Source organism: Apis cerana, linkage group LG3, assembly GCF_029169275.1.
Source record: "Apis cerana isolate GH-2021 linkage group LG3, AcerK_1.0, whole genome shotgun sequence".
NCBI lineage: Eukaryota > Metazoa > Arthropoda > Insecta > Hymenoptera > Apidae > Apis > Apis cerana.
Genome location: NC_083854.1, coordinates 11,152,679 through 11,172,505, shown reverse-complemented (window position 1 = coordinate 11,172,505; position 19,827 = coordinate 11,152,679). Strand labels below are relative to the sequence as shown.

The following is a 19,827-nucleotide window of genomic DNA, read 5'->3' as shown; positions in this document are numbered from 1 at the left end:
TATTAATTAAACGTCGAAACTTATTTCCAAAAAAGCAAATATATTATTACCTGTGTAATTTATCAGAGATTACTGTAAAAATTCTCCTAATGTCTGGACAACAAAAAGGGAAGAAAAGAGAATAGAAATTCCAAATTCAATTCAAACATGATGTTCGGCATGCAAGCGTGATGCGAAATAATCGTGAAAATAGGTTGGTAATTGAACGCACAGGAAGGAGGAACAGCGCATAGTTAATTCCACTCGCGTAATAAGATTACGCAATAACCGATGTAAAAGGCAGTAGTGGGAAGAGAGTGATGCCTCGGGAAAATAAATTTATACATATACATATATTGGTTGAGATTGAACGGAGGAGATCGGTGAGGGATAAAGAAGGACAGAAGCGCGTGTTTTATCATCGATTCGACGGATAGAGAGACGTTGAAAACATAGCCGCCGTAAACGAGACGTTAAGCCGCCCCTCCACCTTCACCTTCCCTCCAACAATTTCCTGCTTTTAATGGAACCGCCATCGACCACCGACGTTCATTTCGAATAATTAATTCTCGGCGTGACTTCGTTTCTCTCGATAGACTGCTCGTCCTTCTCCGATCACTCTCCCTTTTCTCGATTATTCCGCTCGGAAGGAGAGGGGACGGTTTTCGAAAATTTTTTTAAACAGAGAAACATTGGAAATAATCGAAATAATCCTAATAACGAATTGATGTAAACCGGATATTTTCTTTTTCTTTTTTTTTTTTGCGCGTCAAATAACAGGGCGCGCATAAACTGCGAGCGATTAAATAACCTAAATGAAGAAATTAAATCAAATAACATATCCGGCTGTGTAAAACGTGTAAAACCGCTGCAGCTGCAGCTGACACTTTCATTACGCGAGGGAACCACTTACGCGTTGCACTCGCAATTCCGATGCTTCGAAAATGAAAACAACGCAACGAATCGAATTTCCCGGATGACGTTTCCGTTCGTGCGACCAGTGATCTTAATTAAAAATTTACACGCATGTTTCCAGCGCAAATTTTTCATCGTACATTCGAATCGCGCGATAACAACGACAGTGTCGTTCCAACGGAGGGAAAAATATCGAAAAACGTGAAAAAAAAAAAAATTCTATCCCAAGTTATTCCCCCTGGTATCACGTTTAATTCTCGATAGCGATACTCCATCACTTTTAGCTTGTTACTCTTTGACACTGACTGACTCATCTCCCCCGATCGAGCTGCGCTCTTAAAATTATCACGCGCATACGTCACACACGCATTTCGCCCGTTCGTTCCGTATATATCTTTCTCTCTTATGCACCCGAAACCGTGCGCGCATTTTATCTAAACACACGCACGCAAGAATTGATCATCAACAGGTATGCAATTCCTTTTCGCGTTATCCAGGACATATGTTATTTGGGCGGAACGCCAGACGTTGGTTCGGTGACACACTGATATTATTACGCACGAGTTCGTTTACCCCTTAATGACTCGTAAATGTCACTCGCACGATCTAAAATAATATATTTTATTTGCTCGAAACGATCGTTTATATCGTGATATTCGTCGAGTAGAAAAGAAAAATTTTCGAAATTTTAAATTAGGAGGGTTTTTAAGAGAAAAATGGCGGAGAGAGCGGAGGAATTCGGGTCACCGCGCGTTCGTCTATTTCGAGTATCGCGCGGATCGTGCGATATCTGGAAGCGGTGGGGAGCGATTCCTCTGTGATCCGAAAGTACGAGTTGTTCCAAGTTGGAGAGCGAAGTAAGTAGTCGATAAGGAGCGCGCGCGCATCTGTAAACTCGGCTCGGTTTACGTGTCGTGTTCCAACTGGTTCGTCATGTATCGACGGCATAATTCAAAATTCCGCGAGTCACGCGTGATCGTATAACGATGCCTTCGTATTCGATCCATCGCGCATCCAGTATTACATAAATCGTGCAACGTTCTAATTTTACGTCTAAAGTTCGCGTTAAATATAGACACCGTGCATCGATCGCCGTTAAAAGTTGAAGACGTCGAGGAAGATGTACACGACGAGCCAGCGCTCGAAAAATGATCGAATTTCTCAAATGTAAATATTCCATTTCGAGACGCATCAATTCCTCTTAGCGTATTTTTCTCGAGATTCCCTCTTAAGTATCGAAAAGTATGTACGAAAGTTGTGTTTTATTATTGCACAAGAGTTAGATTTGCAGGTGAATCGATCCCTTGGGGGAATAAAATTGTTAGTCGGATTACAACGAAGGATTCCGTTAAAGTTTTCGGGAAAATAAGGTTCCAGTAAAGTTTATCCCCTTGATTCCATCGAAGTTCAAGTTTAAAGTCGCGTTTACTAATTATTACGGAGACAATGGGGAATGAACGGGTGCTGGGATCGGCTGTTTCCATTTGCGAAGACGAATCGCAATCACTCAACGACGACGCCATAATTATCGCATTGACGTTTTTAATTACCCGCACCACTGAACTCGACATCGACCCGAAACCAGACTTATAACGTGGAGAGGAGAGCTTTGCGTCACGTCGCGCATCAAGTTTGTGAACGTCGTGATACGAGAGAGTCGGTTTAATAGAGTTCGATCGATCGAACGCGCGTGCTCCTCCTCCTTTTTTTCTTTCACTCTCCAAATTATCGAAATTCCCTCCTAAATTTTCTCCATTGTGAATAATGATTTCGAAAGATAATACGCGACGACGAAGAAGGAACGTTATTTAAAAATTTAGGGAACGCTTTGAAATTCCCTCCCCTTTCGCGTTATTACACGTTATTGAAAATAAAGATGAAAGATTAACTCGAATCCGATTCACGGCGAGGATATTCTCTGCGTGATTACAAATTAAAGAATATTAGAAATAGGGGAAAATGTATTGAGAAAATTGTGTCGTTAAAAATTCGATGTAAATGAACAAGTAATTATCCCGATTTTGATTCGCGTCGAGGATATTCTCTACGCAAATTGAAGGATATCGGAAACAAGAGAAAAATAGAATCTAATTCGATTTAACACGCATTAAAAAGAGGAAAAGAAAAGGCTCGAGTTATAATGTTCGTCAGGGATAAATAATAATTCCCCGGCTATCATTAATAACATCAGATTAGAAAAAGTTTATCGATTAAACAAACACGAGAATCACCTGTCGCAAAGTCCCCGCCAATTTAATCAACATCCTCTACGACAAGCAACCCGACCAGAAGATTTCACTGCTCGAAGCGGCCATAATCATACGCTTTACGGTGGAAGAAAATATCAAGGAAGCATCAATCTCCTCCCTAGTTTCTACTCCTCGTCCACCGCGTAAACCTCTTTTCCCATTGGACAGGTTCCGCGAAGAGGCAAACGATTCGAGCGAAAAGCTGGAAGGAGAGAACTCGACTCGATCCGTACACATGAAAATTTCAGCCTCTCGCTTGGCCTTATCCCTCTCCTACTTTTTTTCTTCCTTCCCTTCCTACAGGCTGCAGGAGAGATCGAGCTGTGGAAAAAACGCGTATGCAAACACGGGAGAGAGAGGAAGGTTTCCAAGTGGGTAACGAAAGGAGAAAGGAGGACGAAACACGGTGGAAAGGATACGCGACTCATTTACCTACATCGATTTATTGCGACCGAGCAGATTATATCTGCGGGCGGCGTTACATCCGCGGTGAATCACCATTTAATTGGTCTCCACCGCGAATCGATCACGCGGACCATCCTTTTCCCGATCCCACCGTTTTTATCCACCGTTCGTGCCGGTATGCGGTAGCCAGCTGATTCGCCGATCACTCGGATAAGGGAATTATTATCTCGTCTTCGCGTGGGACAACGACAGTTTTTAAACAGGAATTTATCCTTTTTTCGAAGCCAATGCTCGGAGACGTTTCTTTTTTTTTAAGCTTTAATCCGGATCCGGAGGGGAAAGAGAAAAAAGTAAAAGAACAGTTTTGCTGCGCGCGAACGAGAAAAACGAGTAAAAGTAATTGTCGAGAAATTGTCGAGCTCTTTTAAATACAAAAGGTACGAAGTATAATCGCGGGCAAAAGTTCCATTGTGTTTCACCAATTTTCCATATTCTTCCCATAATTTCCAGTGAGAAAATAAATTTAATAGATAATAAACAGAAAATATTCATCAGCCGAGAGTTCCGTACATCAATTTTTCTCGCGGCTGCGAATCGAAAAATTCCATTCCTTGTGTTTTATCAACGAGTCTGCATCGATTTTTCCCTGCTCTCCATATAATTTTTCGGCGCAACAAGATAAGCTCGTAAATAAAAAAATACCCATCCACCAATTTTTCCCGCGGCTACGAATCCTCGAGCCACATCCCAAATTATTTCATCCGAATTTCAAAAATTTCTACTTCTTATGATACTCGTATTAAAAACTTTCCGCTTTCAAAAAGCGTAAAATATCCTTTCCCCTAAAAAAAAAAAAAATCTAGAAAAATCCACCCTACCGACAATGCGCATCATCGAACCGAAGCTCGTATCCTAAATCCACCGCGACTCAATCCTCTCCATCAGCCCCGCGCGTAAAGCCCATCGCATCAGCCGCACATATCTCTGTTTCGCGAGTTCAATCCCGCTAGATTCGCGCGACGCACTCTCGTTGCACAATCTCGAAAAAAAAAAAGAATAGAAAAAAATAAAAAACCCTCGCCTTGGCGAGGGATCCCATCTTCCAGATGCGTTTAGCCGCCCCGCGCATCCGCCCACGCGGCGACGCGTGGACGATGCACGCGCGCGGCTCACTCTTCTTCGGCTTTTCATTTAACGCGGCAGATTAATTCGCGGCGATGAATCACGGGCGAAGGGATATCGTGGCCGGCATTGTATGTTAATAGAAATCGGGCCGAGAAACAACGGCACGAAGCGCGAAACGCCTCGTTTCGCAGGTGAGCCTCGTCCCTTCCCTTATCTTCGCGATATCGCGTTAAAATCGTAGCGGCTACTGTATTTGCGAAGATATCGTTGCTTTGCAAATATATCTTTGTGATGCTTCGTGATCACGTCGAGATATTGTGATGCTTCGTGACGTGGGATATTGTGATGCTTTGTGACGCGGGATATTGTGATGCATCGTGACGTGGAGATATTGTGATGCATCGTAACGTGGAGATATTGTGATGTTTTGTGACATGGAATATTGTGATGCTTTGTGACGTGGGATATTGTGATGCTTTGTGACGTGGGGATATTGTGATGCCTTGTGACGTGGGGATATTGTGATGCCTTGTGACGTGGAATATTGTGATGCTTTGTGACGTGGGATATTGTGATGCTTTGTGACGTGGGATATTGTGATGCTACTGTGAGTTTGTGCATCAAACGTAACTTTTTTATACTTTGTAACTTTGTGATTTGGAAATTTAAGAATCGATTACGAATTGAATATGTTTGTATATGTTTTTGTAAAGTTAGTCTGTCGCGAATTGAAATCTTTGTGAAGATACATCGCAGTGGCGTTTTGTGATTATTGAAATATCGCTACGATGATTTACGATGTTTCATATTTTTTTTCTTTTTTGATAATTGGTGACGCGTTTTCTTTCTTGACGAAGCTTCAACTTTTATTAGATTTTGTCCGCAGAAGGAAACGTTCTATGAAAAAATTAATTTTCCAAAGAGAACACGAGTTTTACTTATCGATCCTTTTGACGCGGAAAAATCAATATCCGTGTAAAAAGTTCTACTTACCAAATACCCTTCGCGGGGAACGGTAAAACCAATTTTCTCTTAAAAGAAAATTCTTTCACGGGATCTCATCTACATATCAAATGCTTTTGACGAGGGAAAATCAATTTTCTCTTCGGAAGAATTTCATTCACCCGATGCCTCTAACGTTAACCGAAATCAATTTTCGACCGAAACGCAATATGCCTACCTTTCCAATTATTCCTCTCAAAAAAAAAAAAAATAATCTCTCTCCAACATTACGTTAATTATAAAACCACAATTACTTATCCTCTAAAGGATAAACGTCTCTCTCCTCATCGCGAAAAAAAAAAAAGAAAGAAAAGAAAGAACGAATAAAAAATTTCTGGAAGGAAGCAAACGGACAAAAAGATCGATAATACCAATTTACGTATACGAATAATTGTTAATTCCTCGATCCACGAAAGAAAATATAATCCGTGTGAAAAATATCAGAGCTTACCGCAGTAATGGACCAGGATATGAAGAGTGCCCGCGTGAATCCGGGAGTCGCACCAGGAAGTGGTGTCTACCTGGGGCTCGAACAGGGAGAGATCGAGGCCCTCCATGTCGCTCTCGCCGCAGGAGTCGCTCAGGGGCTCGAAATTGCCGGCGTTTCCCACCTCGTCCTCGTTCGTCGTTTCCTCCGAGAGGTTCTCGCCGCCTCCGCCGCGGCATCGCGTCGGAGTCAACGCCATTCCCGCGCGAAATTTTCCTCGAGGAAGAATCCGTTCCTGGCCGAGGACGCCTTCCTCTCTACCCCCTTCTTCCTCTCGAAAGCGCCGGCAATCAAAATCTGACCGGGCAAAAATTCTCGAGGGAAAATTCTCTTTCCTTGTGGAAATTTTATTCGCCAAGCGCGACACGACTCATCGTTGGCCGCGGCCGACCGTCGTTGCTTGCCGGCTTTCGATTCGGAAACTGAAAGCACATGGTGAAGGCGCGGATTCGTGAGATTCGTTCGAGACGCGCGTTCGAAAGTGAGCCGAGGCATATCGAGGCATTCCCCCTTTTTTTCGCGGCACAGTTTTCACGGAAGATCGCCCTCGGTTACGCGGCGATCCGTTTTAATTGTTCCAATCGTCCGAGTTTTATTGGGTGTTCCAATAGCGCGGTCGAGCGCAACGTTTGATATTTTTCCTCTCTTTTTTGAATTTCGATGGAAAGTAGAGAAGAGATATAAGGTAAAGACAAGGATATTCAGAGGAGACTTTGTACTTTCGAAGAATAAGATTGCCCGAGCATTTCGTAATTTTCGATTCATCGATTTTCCACTCCTCGTGTGATAATTAATTATTACGAATTATCTCGAGATTTTCGATAATCGGGAGAAGATTTTGTTTGTTTCTCTTCTTGATAGGCGAGAAAAATCGCAACACAGAAGAGGGGAACGTTGAAACGTTTTAAGAATGCAGAAACACGAGTAAAATATCCTTGTCACGAGATACCCCTTTTGATACGTTTAACACGTTTGATCCTTTTTTTCAACTCTTCCTCCGCCCTGATGATACAGTAACTCGGAAGAAAGAGAGGAAAAAAGGCGATCGTTGCTGGCGAAAGGACGATAAACAGTTTGAAAAGAAACAAAGTTTTGAGAGACGGTTTTGAGAGCACGCATTGAGAGACAGAGTGGATCAAAGTTACACGTCCGTGGGTTAGGAGAGAGAGCCGAGTGCACTCTCGCGATGCACACTCACTCGGACTTTTGAAAGTGGAGTTCAACTCCCGTGTCTGAAACGCCAAGACCCTCTTTAATTAAGCGAGCTTGTAATTAATTGCCTGTTCTCCCGGGTCCATCCCCGCGCGACATGTCGACGAGAGTTATGACCTATCCAACAACACTCTCGAGCAACCACTCTCGGACGAGCCGAAAGCGGATCGCCAAACGACGCTTTTTCCTTCGATCGCGAATATCGAGGGGATTTCGAAGGGAAGAGCGACGTATCTCGATGGAACTGGATAAAGATCGGACGGAAGGAGAGTATTAGACGAGAATTTAAATATTCTCGAAATGGATGAAAAATCTCTTTCACGTTTTCCCAACGAATAAACGCGTCTCTTCTTTACAAACTTTCGAATTGCTGGCCCAGCGAGCGAACCACGACTCTTATCTGTCAACCAACGCGAGAAACTAACACGTCTCGGTTATGATTCAAAGCGAGAGCGATTTTTCTTTTTCTTTTTCTCTTCCACCGTGTTCGCGTTCAAATGGAATAATAATCATTCAGAGAGATTTCGCGAGAACGAACGAGCCGCGCGATTGTTTCGGTTATTTGGAAACAAGACGAGGTTTGAGAGGGAGCGGACAACGCTTGGAAAGAGTCGGGAATTCGAATATGAAAGAGGGGAGGAGGATATTAATTCGTGCCGGCGATTTTACGTGGCGCGTGTCGTTCGTTTCTCTCCCCTTGATCTATCATCCGCTTAATTTTCATAACGCCAAGATTCACTTTCGAGGTAATGGAACGCGACCCGGCAAAGGGGACATTAATTACTCGGATCCCCGTGAACGAGATATATCGCGACGGCAACGTGGCGTGCACTTATGTCGATAAATTATTTACACATATTTACATGGGCCGCTTCCTGTGCCAGCCGGGCCCGCCACTGCAAAAGCGAAAAAACCAGTTTCATTGAAAAAGGATAACGGTGTGGCTCGAGGAGCTCGCATGCCGAAGCGGCTTCACGCGATGAAAATCTATTACCGTGCACGCGGCTGTTGGTCCAACAACCGTTCCCATTCAGAGGAGGAAAGGACCGAGCGGGGAGAGGAGAAAAAGGCTCGAATTTTCCGTCTCATTGATGTTATTAATCTTGGATTCTTCTTTGTGCAAATTTCCTATCCTCCGTTGAAGTTGTATTTGATGGAAAAATATTATGTATCCGAATCTTTGAATTTATTATATTCCGCAAGAAGAAGTATTCCGATCGAACGCGCTTTAATTTTTCTTACAATCTTGAAATTTCTTGGTAAATCGAATTAAACGGGATCAATTCGTCAAATTTATTATTTCTCTGAACCTGTTCTATCCCAAAGAAGCATTAGCCATCGAGTTCACCTTTATTCCCTGTAAGCGCATCTTTATCTCCGTGAAAATTTTCATATTCCAATCCATTTCTCTCCAACAACTCGTTCCATTCCAAGAATTATCGAATGATTCCATTCGAAACTTTAAAATATCCATGGAATCGGTAGAATCCATCTTCCTAATGCTCGGCCGCAATTTTCACCAATATTCAACAATCTGTTCCCTCACCAAGAAGATTTCCAACTTTAATCTTAATTCGTCTACAAGTTGTGCGAAGCACCGTTACAACGATCGTTCTAAATGGCGAATTTTGATTTCGAGATAAGAACATTTCGAGCTTCTCACATATTTCTTTCTTACCAACTTTTTAAAATTTAGAATAATTTTATTTATTGTATCCGAATTAATATTTTTTGTATCGTGTTTTTTTTTAACTCTTTTTCATTCTTCTTATTCTTCCCATAATATTGAAATCGACCACCAAAAGGTATTAAATCCTTTCAATCCTTTAGAATTTCCATTATCGAATTCTTTTATTCTTCTAACTTTATAATTTACTCAAGTCATAATTATTTAATTAATAATAACTTAAAACCAGGTAAATTTTATTCAAATTTTACCATTCCTTTAGAAATTTATTTTACGATTGTGGTTCAATTTTTTTTTTTACAGCAACAGGATCAATTTTTCTTTCGATATCGAATGAGAGAGACCCATCTTTTTCTAAAACAAACAGAGAATTAATTTTGAATCGGCAATTCGATATCGACATTTTGTACACGTTTGTTTCTTTCCACGTTTTTTCGAATATTTGAGGTGATAGGGAAGGTGATCGGATTGGAAGGGCGAACGATTAGCTGGGATGCGCGCGCAACGAATGGATCGAGATCGCGGATCTCGGCGATCGCCGCGAAGATCACGGGAGCGGTGAACTGGTTTCGCGAATACCGAGGAAGAGTGACGTGTGCGTGTGTGCGAAGGAGGAGGATCGAAGGTGGAAGGAAGGAAGGAAGAAAGAGGAGGAGGAGGAAGGAGGCACAGAGGGCCAGCAGGTCGTTCGCATCCGAGTCGTGGCGAACCCGTGCAATCGTTTCGTGACCACGCAGAGATTGCCCTTCTTTCTTTCCTCCCCTCTCGCCTGCCTTCCTTTTTCCATCGAAAAGAACGATCCTATGGGAGAGGGATTGGCCGCTGACACGCACTCCCCGATTTCCAACGGGAGGAGAGAAGCAATTTGCCATTTAACGCTTGCCGCCGCGTTTGCATGCTTGCTTTCTCGTTTCCCACGGGATCGAAATAATATCGATAATAAATAAAACGATGAATTAGAATATTCAATCCTTTTGTTCAAAGATTTTTCTTCGAAAGTTTCCGGCATCGGGATAAGGATCGATTTGGCAAATTCCTTCGCGAAAGAGCACTAATTTTAAAAGATTTTTAAATTCTTGGAAAATTTTGGACAACCCTCTTGCCAAATCCCTTAGAAAGAACGTCAATTTTAAAAAATTTTCAAATTTTTCGAAAATTTCGGGCAATGTTCTTGGCAAAAGAGCGCCAATTTTAAAAGATTTTCAAAGTCTTAGAAAATTTCGAACAATCCTTTTGGCAAACCCCTTGGCGAAAGAACGCCAATTTTAAAAGATTTTCAAATTCTTGGAAAATTTCGGGTATCGAGGTGAGGATCGATCGATTCTCGATTTGCCAAATTCCCTTCACGAAAGAACACTAATTTTAAAAGATTTTCAATTTTTTCGAAAATTTCGGGCAAGCCTCTTGGCAAGAGCGCCAATTTTAAAAGATTTTCAAAGTCTTAGAAAATTTCGAACAATCCTTTTGGCAAACCCCTTGGCGAAAGAACGCCAATTTTAAAAGATTTTCAAATACTTGAAAAATTTCGAACAATCCTCTTGGCAAATTCTTTAGCGAAAGAGCGCCAGTTTTAAAAGATTTTCAAATTTTTCGAAAATTTCGGGCAACCCTCTTGGAAAAAGAGCAATTTTAAAAGATTTTCAAATTCTTGGAAAATTTCGGGCAACATTCTCGACGAAAGAGCGCGTTCCAAGGAGCGAGTGTTGCCCAAAATTGTAATAATGGAAGCTCGTCTAATTTGCCCATTCGCTCCGTTACACACATTCGCGTCCGCATCCTGTTCGAATCGAGCGGACATTCATCACCGGCAAATCGGTTCGAGACACCGATGGGCGCGATGATCGTGACATCGCATCAGGTGCGAGGACCCAGAGGACCACCGACCGAGGGTCCTTCGCACGGAGGAAACGAGCCTCGTCCACCTTAGAGGCTCGTTCTCTTCGAACGGGAGAAGGGTTTCTCGCTCGAATAAGAGACGGAAAGAAAAAAAAGAGGGACGTGGTTATGGAGAAAGACACAGGCGAAAACCAACGGAGATACGTACACATATATATATAATTCGAATGCGCACGAAGTTCGACATTTGGAGGCCGAGGAGGGACTTACACGCGGCCGACCTTAAACCTCTGAAAAGGATCTCGAGTGGAGATCTGTTCCTGGCTAGGTCGACCTACCGTGCCTCCTCGAGACCACGCAGAGTGGAGACTGGAGGAGGAGAAGGAGCAGGAGGAGGAAGAGTGCCTACTTACGAGGACCGCGATCCCCCTCGTAAACATCGGATGGAGGCCTCCTGGCAGGAATCCGCGGCAGGAACAAGGATACCAGGTGCACTCCTCCTGATAACGAGCATCCGAGTACTCGCGCGCCGGCCCAGCGTCGCATTCCGCCCGCTTTTCCTCCCTCTCTCCCCCTCTCCCTGATGCCGGATTTACCAACCGATGGCGGCGAGACTCGATTCGAATTCACCGCTTCCTTGCCCCCTCCCCCTCGCCCACTTTTAACGGAGAATAAGAAGAGGGGAGGCTGAAGAATTCATTATTAGGTAGTTATTCGTCACGGTGTGATCATTTAAAAGTAAATATCCAAGGATATAATCCAATACCACCGCTTCTCTTCTCTCCTCTCGTATCCCGCGATGCGAAATCGATACTTCCGAATCGTTAATCTGCCCATTAATCGTTTTCCAACTCGCTTTCCAATGCGCAAACACTCGAGCGAACGTGATCACTCTCTCTCTCTCTCCCCCCCCGTTAACGAAGTGCATAAAAACCCTCGAAACGAGTTTCCAAGTAATCAAACGAAAGAGGGTAAGTAATTGGCTCTTAAGTTATCGGGGGATCGATAAAATCGGCGGAGAGGAGAAGGCGGGGAGCAGAATGGCTCGATCCCGGCAAAGTTTTCCCGCTGTCAGCCGCGGAAGAAACGCGGAAGGGGATAATCGGCGGCGTTACCTAATTGCTCTTCGCTACGCAGCGATCTCGTATCTCGATGATTCGAATCTGGTGGAACGCGTTCTGGTGGCTCGAGGCCCATCTGGCCGTGGAACTCGGTTATGCGGACTATGCCCCTCTAGGTATGAGGTAAGGTGAACCGAGGTGTGCGAGGAGATCGAATCAGCTGGCGGGCGAGCAACGTTTCTTTAAATCAAATATCGATTTGTCAAATCGTGCGGATTGGATCCAAGTTTGTTTTTCAGAAGATCGCCCTTTCTTTTTGAGAGTCGTTCTTTTGAGAAGCTATATATATAGTTTTTTTTTCTTTTTCCAACGAACTTAATTGAAAGAATTTTTAAACGAGGCAATTTTCTAATGCAGATTAATCAAGATAATCGGAAAGAACGTATGTAAAATGGCGTATTTAATTAGACGTGAGCACGCGTTTAATCTAAATCCTCCATCAAATTAAGTTGGAGCCATTAACTCCGCAACAAGCCGTCTCTGTACTACTTACTATACTTAACTATCAAAACTCACTTCTGAACGGCGATCTAAAAAAACGCAATTTCTCAGCGAGGTGGAGGGAAAAAATCGAACCGACCTGATTATTCAAGTATTCTTCAATACGAGTATTCTCAAAGCTTAATAAAAGGTGAAACCTTTCCCCAATTCGAGGGAGAATTACAGAAACTCTCTAATGGAAATAGCAAAGTAACGCACGCACCACGGCTTCCTAATAACTTAACACCTGCGAAATCGAAACTAAACAGAAACGCGGACTCGCCAGACTCAACCACCGACTAACCTGTGTGTAATCTGTTCTCAGACGTTCGAAAACGGAAACTTATCTCTCCGCGCGTAATTCAACGACATCCCTCTTCCTCTCTCTCTTTCTCTCCACGATTAAAGGGAAATTTGGCTTGGGAAATTCGACTCGGATCGAACGGATTACACGAAAAGTCGGCGTTACACCCCTCGTTGAGAGGAAGTCGCTTCGTTTCGTCCAGTTCTTTCGAGAGTTTCCAAGGGCCCGGCTTATAAATTATTGATAAACTTCCCAAAGCTTTTCCGAGAGTAAACGATTCTCTTCGTTGACTTTCGCTTTTCCTCCCCACCCATCCGTTTTTGTTCCCTTTGCTTGTTCGCTTCGAGGCTTTGGAATCGTGTCCGCGAAACAGGCGCGGAAAATAAGAATTCGAAATCGTAACTCGGCGCGGAGAGAGAGAGAGAGGTTGAAATAGAGGGCTCGCTAACGACCGATGCAATAACGAGTGAATAAAACCTTAACAATCATAACACGCGGACCCGTGGGTTTCTTGCAACATCGATCTTAAGCCACGACTAGCGCCCGGAGCTTCAAGGGCTTATTACGATCTGTCTTACCTTGAAAACCCATTACAACCAACTCAACATTTTTTCGCGGTCGTAAACTTTCGTTTCCTAAGAGTGACGATCCGGGTTTGCGCCAAGTCTCTACCAATCATCGGGGAAAGCATTTCGTATCTTTTCTTTTCTTTTTTTTTTGTTTTTTCTCTTAGATGAGAATGGAATGAATGCGCTCGACCGGAAGATCGAATCGACAGATCGTGCATCGAATGGAGCGTTACGCTGTGGTTATTCTATTCGCTAAACCGTGTTATCAGATTATTATGTCATGAGTTCTTCGATCGAGATTTCGATTTGAAAGTAGAAATTGAACGGATTAGAATGTGTTTCTTTGATCTAAAAGTATTTGTTTTCATATAAATAGTGGTAAAAATTGAGAAAAGAATTTAAAAGTAAAAAACAATAACTGAAAAAATCAAAGAATCCATGTTTCGTAAATCAGACCGAAAAAGTGCTTCAGCAAGCGTAATAAATTAAGAAAAAAACAAAAAAAAAAATTGTTTCGATGATGCGGATGGAAACAAAAATAAATATTCAAAAGTGAGGAGGGAAGTGAAAATACGCGACAAAGCATCGATCAAAACGAATCATAATTTCAATAACACGTGTATCTCGATGGAATAAAACGAAACATTGAAATTGACATTTATTGGGATTTATTTTCTTTGCATATGTAATACGCGTGAAAAATTCAATAAACAATTGCCAACTAATTATACGCAAAGAAACAATTATTTTAATTTATGTTCATTTCGATTGCGTTATTTGTAATGTACATTTGTAATGTGTATCGATACATTGCAATAACGCAATTTCGATTCTTTCGATCGAACAGAAAAGCGTTTGAAATTAAACAAGATATCTATCAATTGTTACTTTCCCAATATTTTAAATGAAAAAAATAATGAAACAATTTCATCAACGATTCAAATAACTATTATCTTTAATGAATCAATGTCTCGTTCAATTTTGAACGACAAATAAAAATACAAAATGCAATTTCGATTCGTTATCGATTCGTTCGATTAAACGAAAAATATTCCTCTAAAATCAAAAGTAATAAAAGAACAGAAAAAAAAAAACGAATACGTAGCAAGAAACATTGCTTCGAAAAGTAATGACGTAATCGATACTAATGACAGAACTTTGCGACTCGTCTCTACCACGACGACGAGGAATTAAATTTGAAAACGGTCGTCAAACATGCGGATGAAATAAAGCATTTGTATAAAGAACCGCGAACATAGTTACTCAACCGCGACCGGCTATATTTAATTATGCAGAATCTCGCGAAATCCATTTGCTCGGCAGATAGAGACGCGTCGATTTTATTCGATGTCCCTCCTTCCCCATCCTTTTCGCTATCCACCACTGTCAAGTCGTATTAATCTTCTTTACATTAGCGGCGATGGTATTTACATCGAGATGCTATAATGAAAACTTGATCGAACCAGCTTAGCTATGCCACGAATGTAAACATGTCTGTATAAATATTCTGTTTACAAATGTCAACGGACTTCCTACTTCTTGGAATTCGTGGAAACATTCGTGTTGGCAAATGACTGTAGTAATACATCGAAAAGCAAAAAAATGTGTCGTAGAGAAATGTGTCGTAGATAAATATTAAAGCTGATCGAACAAGAATAGACAAATTCATTTACAATTCATTTACAAAGTTGCTTCACTTCGCTTCACTGTACGCGAGTGCCATTTTAAATTTTACGAATTTTATTGTACGAATTCTATCGGTTCTATCTTTTTCTATTCGCCTATGTATTATAAATTCGATATTATCGATGATTCTAACTTTATCCGTTTCGAGAATACTTGGAAATACGTGAAAATTGCGGTCACGATCGATCGATAGAGGAGAATGAACTTCATCGAATTGCAAATACGTTCGATAAATGTTGTTCGCCATGTAATGATACGCTTACCGACTAATTTTCTAACCTATATGACTGGTTGAATTTCGTGCTTCGATATATGACGAATATAACAATCTAGATGATCGAATTGTCAATCAATCGCGGTAACATTTCGATATGCCTCGGAAAATCACGTGATCGAATCGTCTATCGGAAATATAAATCGATTGACAGTTACCTGTAGCGAAGCGTTACACGACGAATCGCGGACGTTCGTCGAATATTTTCAGCGTAAATTCTGCCGAGACTCCACCGAGCTTTTTTTCTCCAGCACTGTCGCCGCGATCAAGATAAACGCCCGAAAAACTTCGAGCTCAAGGACTTTCGACCCCGAGTCAACGTACACGAAGACATACCGACACGTCTCTCGAAGTTCCTCGGTTAAAAATCTCGTATCGAAAAACGCCACACAAATTATCTGGCCCTTTTCTGTTCTTGGCAAGGATCCACGCGATTTAAATTATTCGATCGAATTCGTTTGGCCACGAAACACCAAAAAACACTGTCACAACACCGCGAGGACATACGTACGACGATACACGAGACGCGACTGTAATCGAAAACTCGAATCACTGTGCACGACGCGCCACCTTTTGCGCGTGATTCTTTCGATCGTGTTTCGAAACGGTCACGGGCATGAGAATTTTCAACGATAGGTCGGCGAACTTTTTGAACGATCACATTTTCCCGCTGGTCGTAGCGGAACGAAAACACACGATACACACGCGATGCTTGCTTGCCGCGAACTGACAACGCGGGACAATGCTGGTCGGCCGAAGCCGACCGAACGCGCACGAAAATGGCCGAACAGTCCGCAAGTATTACGTGCGTCGACCGATTGACGGCCGCGGGGCTATTGATATTTCCATGCTTCTGCTAATCCTTTCTGTCGGCGGTCAAACCGACGAGAATTAAATTCTTTCCTCTCTCAGAAAATAGAGACAGCCGATAGACAATTTTCTTTCCGATCTCGTAATTCTTATATATTCTCTCTTTGATTATTCGTGTACAAATGCGAGCTAATTTGTCGTTTAAAAACGTTTCCGTTGACTACATTCCATTGCACGTTTTCGTGCGCGATTAACATCTTTACCGGAAATACATTTGAATTTTATTCGTAATTATTACGATATTCAAATCGATTGTCTACGATACGATGATGAATTATTTATACATATTCTTTGAGATAATTGAAAATCTCTTTATCAAAATGATTCTATTTTTATAATAAATCTGAAATTTAAAAAATCCTGTTTTACGAAGAAAAAACCATAATTCGTATTACAGACACGTTTCGACTAGAATCTCTGGCCAAAAAAGTCTCCAATACTCAAATTTTCGGTACACGAATTTCAGTGAATTCTTCATTAAACCGTCGCTGCTATCTCGTCTATTCCTCTTTCTCTCTACCATCGCAAACATCACTGTGACAAATGGCGCGAGGTATACTCGAGGTTAATGACAAACTTTCCTCACTGTATCGAGTGGGACAAAGAGAGAAACAGCAGTAAATTTTATTTGTTTCGAAATAAGTATTGCGCGTAAAATAGCCGTTATATTGCCAACCATTAGATGAAAAGGTACAAAAGAAAAATTTTAAACAATACTAAATTGATACAAAGAATTAGCATAAATTTTAATCCAAGTAATTTCCATCCGGAAAATTATGAAAAATATCTCTCGTTTATCGTGACGAGGAATTGAAAAATTATTTTTATAGAATCGTTTAAAACGTCTAATGATCCGATACCGTTTCACATCGACTATTCCAAACGAATCTAGAGATTCTCAGAATTCGATCGAATGTTATTACACGACCAACCGACATTCTTTCATCGACAAATTATATAAGAACTTGTACAAAATTTCACTCCTTAAAGGACACGAGAACTTCAAATTTCAGAATTTTTATCTGATTTTTACGCTCAGTCATTTATTCCCCGCGTTAAAAATATTTCCTCATTTAATCCATTTTTTCTCGATTACGAGATATTCAGTTATGCAAACACGTATCGTATTTCCGCTCTCAACGGAATTAACGCTCACCGCGGAATTAATTGCATTACATCTATTACCCACATCTCGGCCGAATCAAAGTTCTACAATATCTATACAGAACGCGTGTAATATCTGCCATTTGCCATCTATGCTCCACTTAACTCCAAATATCCCCAATTACGCTACGTTCTGTATTCTCGAAATTTACGAGTCGCGAAATTAACATATTCGTTCAAACCGATTCGGATAGATTTTCGTTGATGAAATAACAGTATCGATTTAACATATAAATTACTATTTACGATCCAATCTAGATTATCCATTTACGTATCAATATCAATTACAATTTTCATACGCACTAAACCATCTCACTTTTGCACCATCATACTTGGACAGCTGTTCCAACAGCATCCATCCATATCAATTTCCTCTCAAGCTTAGCGTCCAGCTGAACTAGCTTCAGATCGGGCATCCGCGCAACTCGCATACGCGACCACCGCCCTAAGTCTCATCGCATCTACCGACTTAGCCGATCTGTTGCAGCCGTTACAATCGAGGATTCCATTCTATCCGCGGCACAGCACGTAGGTGCCTTCGGCGCGCGCCCGGATAGAGACGTCCACGCTGCGTATCGTGCCACTCCTAACTTATACAGTTAGCGGCAGCAGTCAATGCTGGTAAACCGGTCGTGAAAATAAAGCATTTGAAATTAGCCAGACGAGCGTGTTCTTCTTCCCGGACGGGGAGCCAGGGGACGATCGGCGAGGAAGTGGAGGGACTTTGAAGTCGAAAATAGCCAAAAATCCGAGCCGGCCTTCGGAGAGGCGGCTCTCGCTCAGCGGCGATGCCAGCCTCTTCTTCCTCCTTCCTCTTCTCCCTCTCCTCCTCCTCCTCCTCCTCCCTCCTCTTCCCTCGCCTCGTCGGCTAGAAAAGTAACGGTGCCCGAACGATCGTTGAACTTGCTACGATGTGACGGCCGGGGCCATTAAAGAGAGGCCAAACAGAGAGTATGGGATTCATTGTCAGCCGCGAGAACGATCGTTCGACTCGGCTGAGTCGGGAAACGCCGCCTTCCTCGACCTTCCTCTTCCCGCCGGCAAACGTAACGATGCGATAAGATACGCGGATTTATTGAAGTGTAAAGCCTGCAAATTATCAACCGCCACGGATCACCGAGGGGGAGGAGGGGGAGACCACCATCGCTCCCTCGGCTATTGGAGAAGTTTATCGCGATCCGTGCAACGCAAGGAGGAACACGAGCGGAGGAAAGGGTACGAGAACCAGCCTCCGTGAAGATCGACGCGGATGATATTCAAGACTGCACAACCATTGCGTAATATGTAGAGTGTTGGGCGACCTGGCTTCGCAACATACGGCTGTTGAAAATGTTTCGTTTCTTTTTCTTTTCTTTTTTTTTGACACGACACGATAATATGCCTTTTAATAGAATATGTACAGGTTTATAGCTATTTTTATTTGTATAATTCACGAAGCTTCGCGAGATTGTGTTGTTTTTAGAGAGAGAGAGTTTATTTTTCATTTAACGTAACGAGAGAAAGGGAATCGTTTCGGGAAGAGAAAGGAAGTTAGCCAGGGAAATATTTTTTTAACTAGCATAGATTCCATGATATCGATAGGGGAGACGACGAGGGAATCGAGAAAATGTAAGGGGGAGATATTACGGAAAATAAAGCAGTATTCCTCGAACGAAATTCCAGTTTATGTCGCGCGAGCACCAGGGTTAAGAATTATATCTTTCGGATCGCTGATCTTTCTTGACTCATTCTTGCTTGGCGGAATATCTCGAAAAATGTTACGTCATCGAATGGAACGGAGAGTTGTGCCTTAACGAAGAAAAAACGAGAATGATGAGAATACATTTCGCCGCAATTAAGTATACGATAATCGAGCAAATATTTAATCGCCAGCCAGATTATGCGCTTCGAATCGATACTTTCTCCAACAACCAAGCATTAACATTTTTCTGGAGAGAATAACGAATAATCAGAATAACCCCATCGATTATCCAAATAAAACGTTTTGATCACGATTTAAACTTATTGTTATCATCCAGATGCGAACAAACACATAATATCATTTCCATTCACTCCACGTACCATCTTCGATGTTGGGGAAAAAATTGGCAACGACGAGCAATGGAATAGTATTATAACGTATAATGCATTAACGACGTTTAGATTAACGAAAATGACTGACAACAACGTCTCATTGTTCTTGCGACACGACGACGCGTTGTGCGTCTAAAAGTGGCCATTCCACTTTCTAACGAGAGCCGGCTTTTCCATTCTATTATCCGCGTCGAGTCCGCACCGGGGAAGAAAAAAGTGGAGATAAAATGGCCCGCAATTGGTGACATTTATTATGGACTAAATGTAGCGATGGGATCGAGCGAGACGGGAGAGCGTACACAATTTCTTGCTGCGAGATTAGATCACGCGTGAATTGGAAAATTTTTAATAACACAAGGTGATTTAAAATCTTACAATTAAATCTACAA

At 42.1% G+C, this 19,827-nt stretch overlaps 1 protein-coding gene across 14 annotated transcripts in view; it reads right to left on the bottom strand.

The window, feature by feature from the left end:
* LOC107998119 (ras GTPase-activating protein raskol) overlaps nucleotides 1-19,827 on the bottom strand; it is a 302,632-nt gene that overhangs the window by 197,339 nt on the left and 85,466 nt on the right. For 6 of the 14 annotated variants that reach the window (XM_062072904.1, XM_062072905.1, XM_062072908.1 and 3 more), the window contains exons 1-2: nucleotides 15,490-16,069; nucleotides 6,127-6,584 (exon numbers count right to left, since the gene is read on the bottom strand). The exons of 4 other annotated variants lie outside the window; for them this stretch is intronic. In XM_062072904.1, the coding sequence (XP_061928888.1) occupies nucleotides 6,127-6,361 (235 nt within the window). In that variant the 5' untranslated portion in view covers nucleotides 6,362-6,584; nucleotides 15,490-16,069. Of the gene's footprint in view, nucleotides 1-6,126; nucleotides 6,585-15,489; nucleotides 16,071-19,827 lie in introns of those variants that run through there. 4 more of the 14 variants (XM_062072900.1, XM_062072912.1, XM_062072913.1 and 1 more) reach the window with 2 other exon arrangements.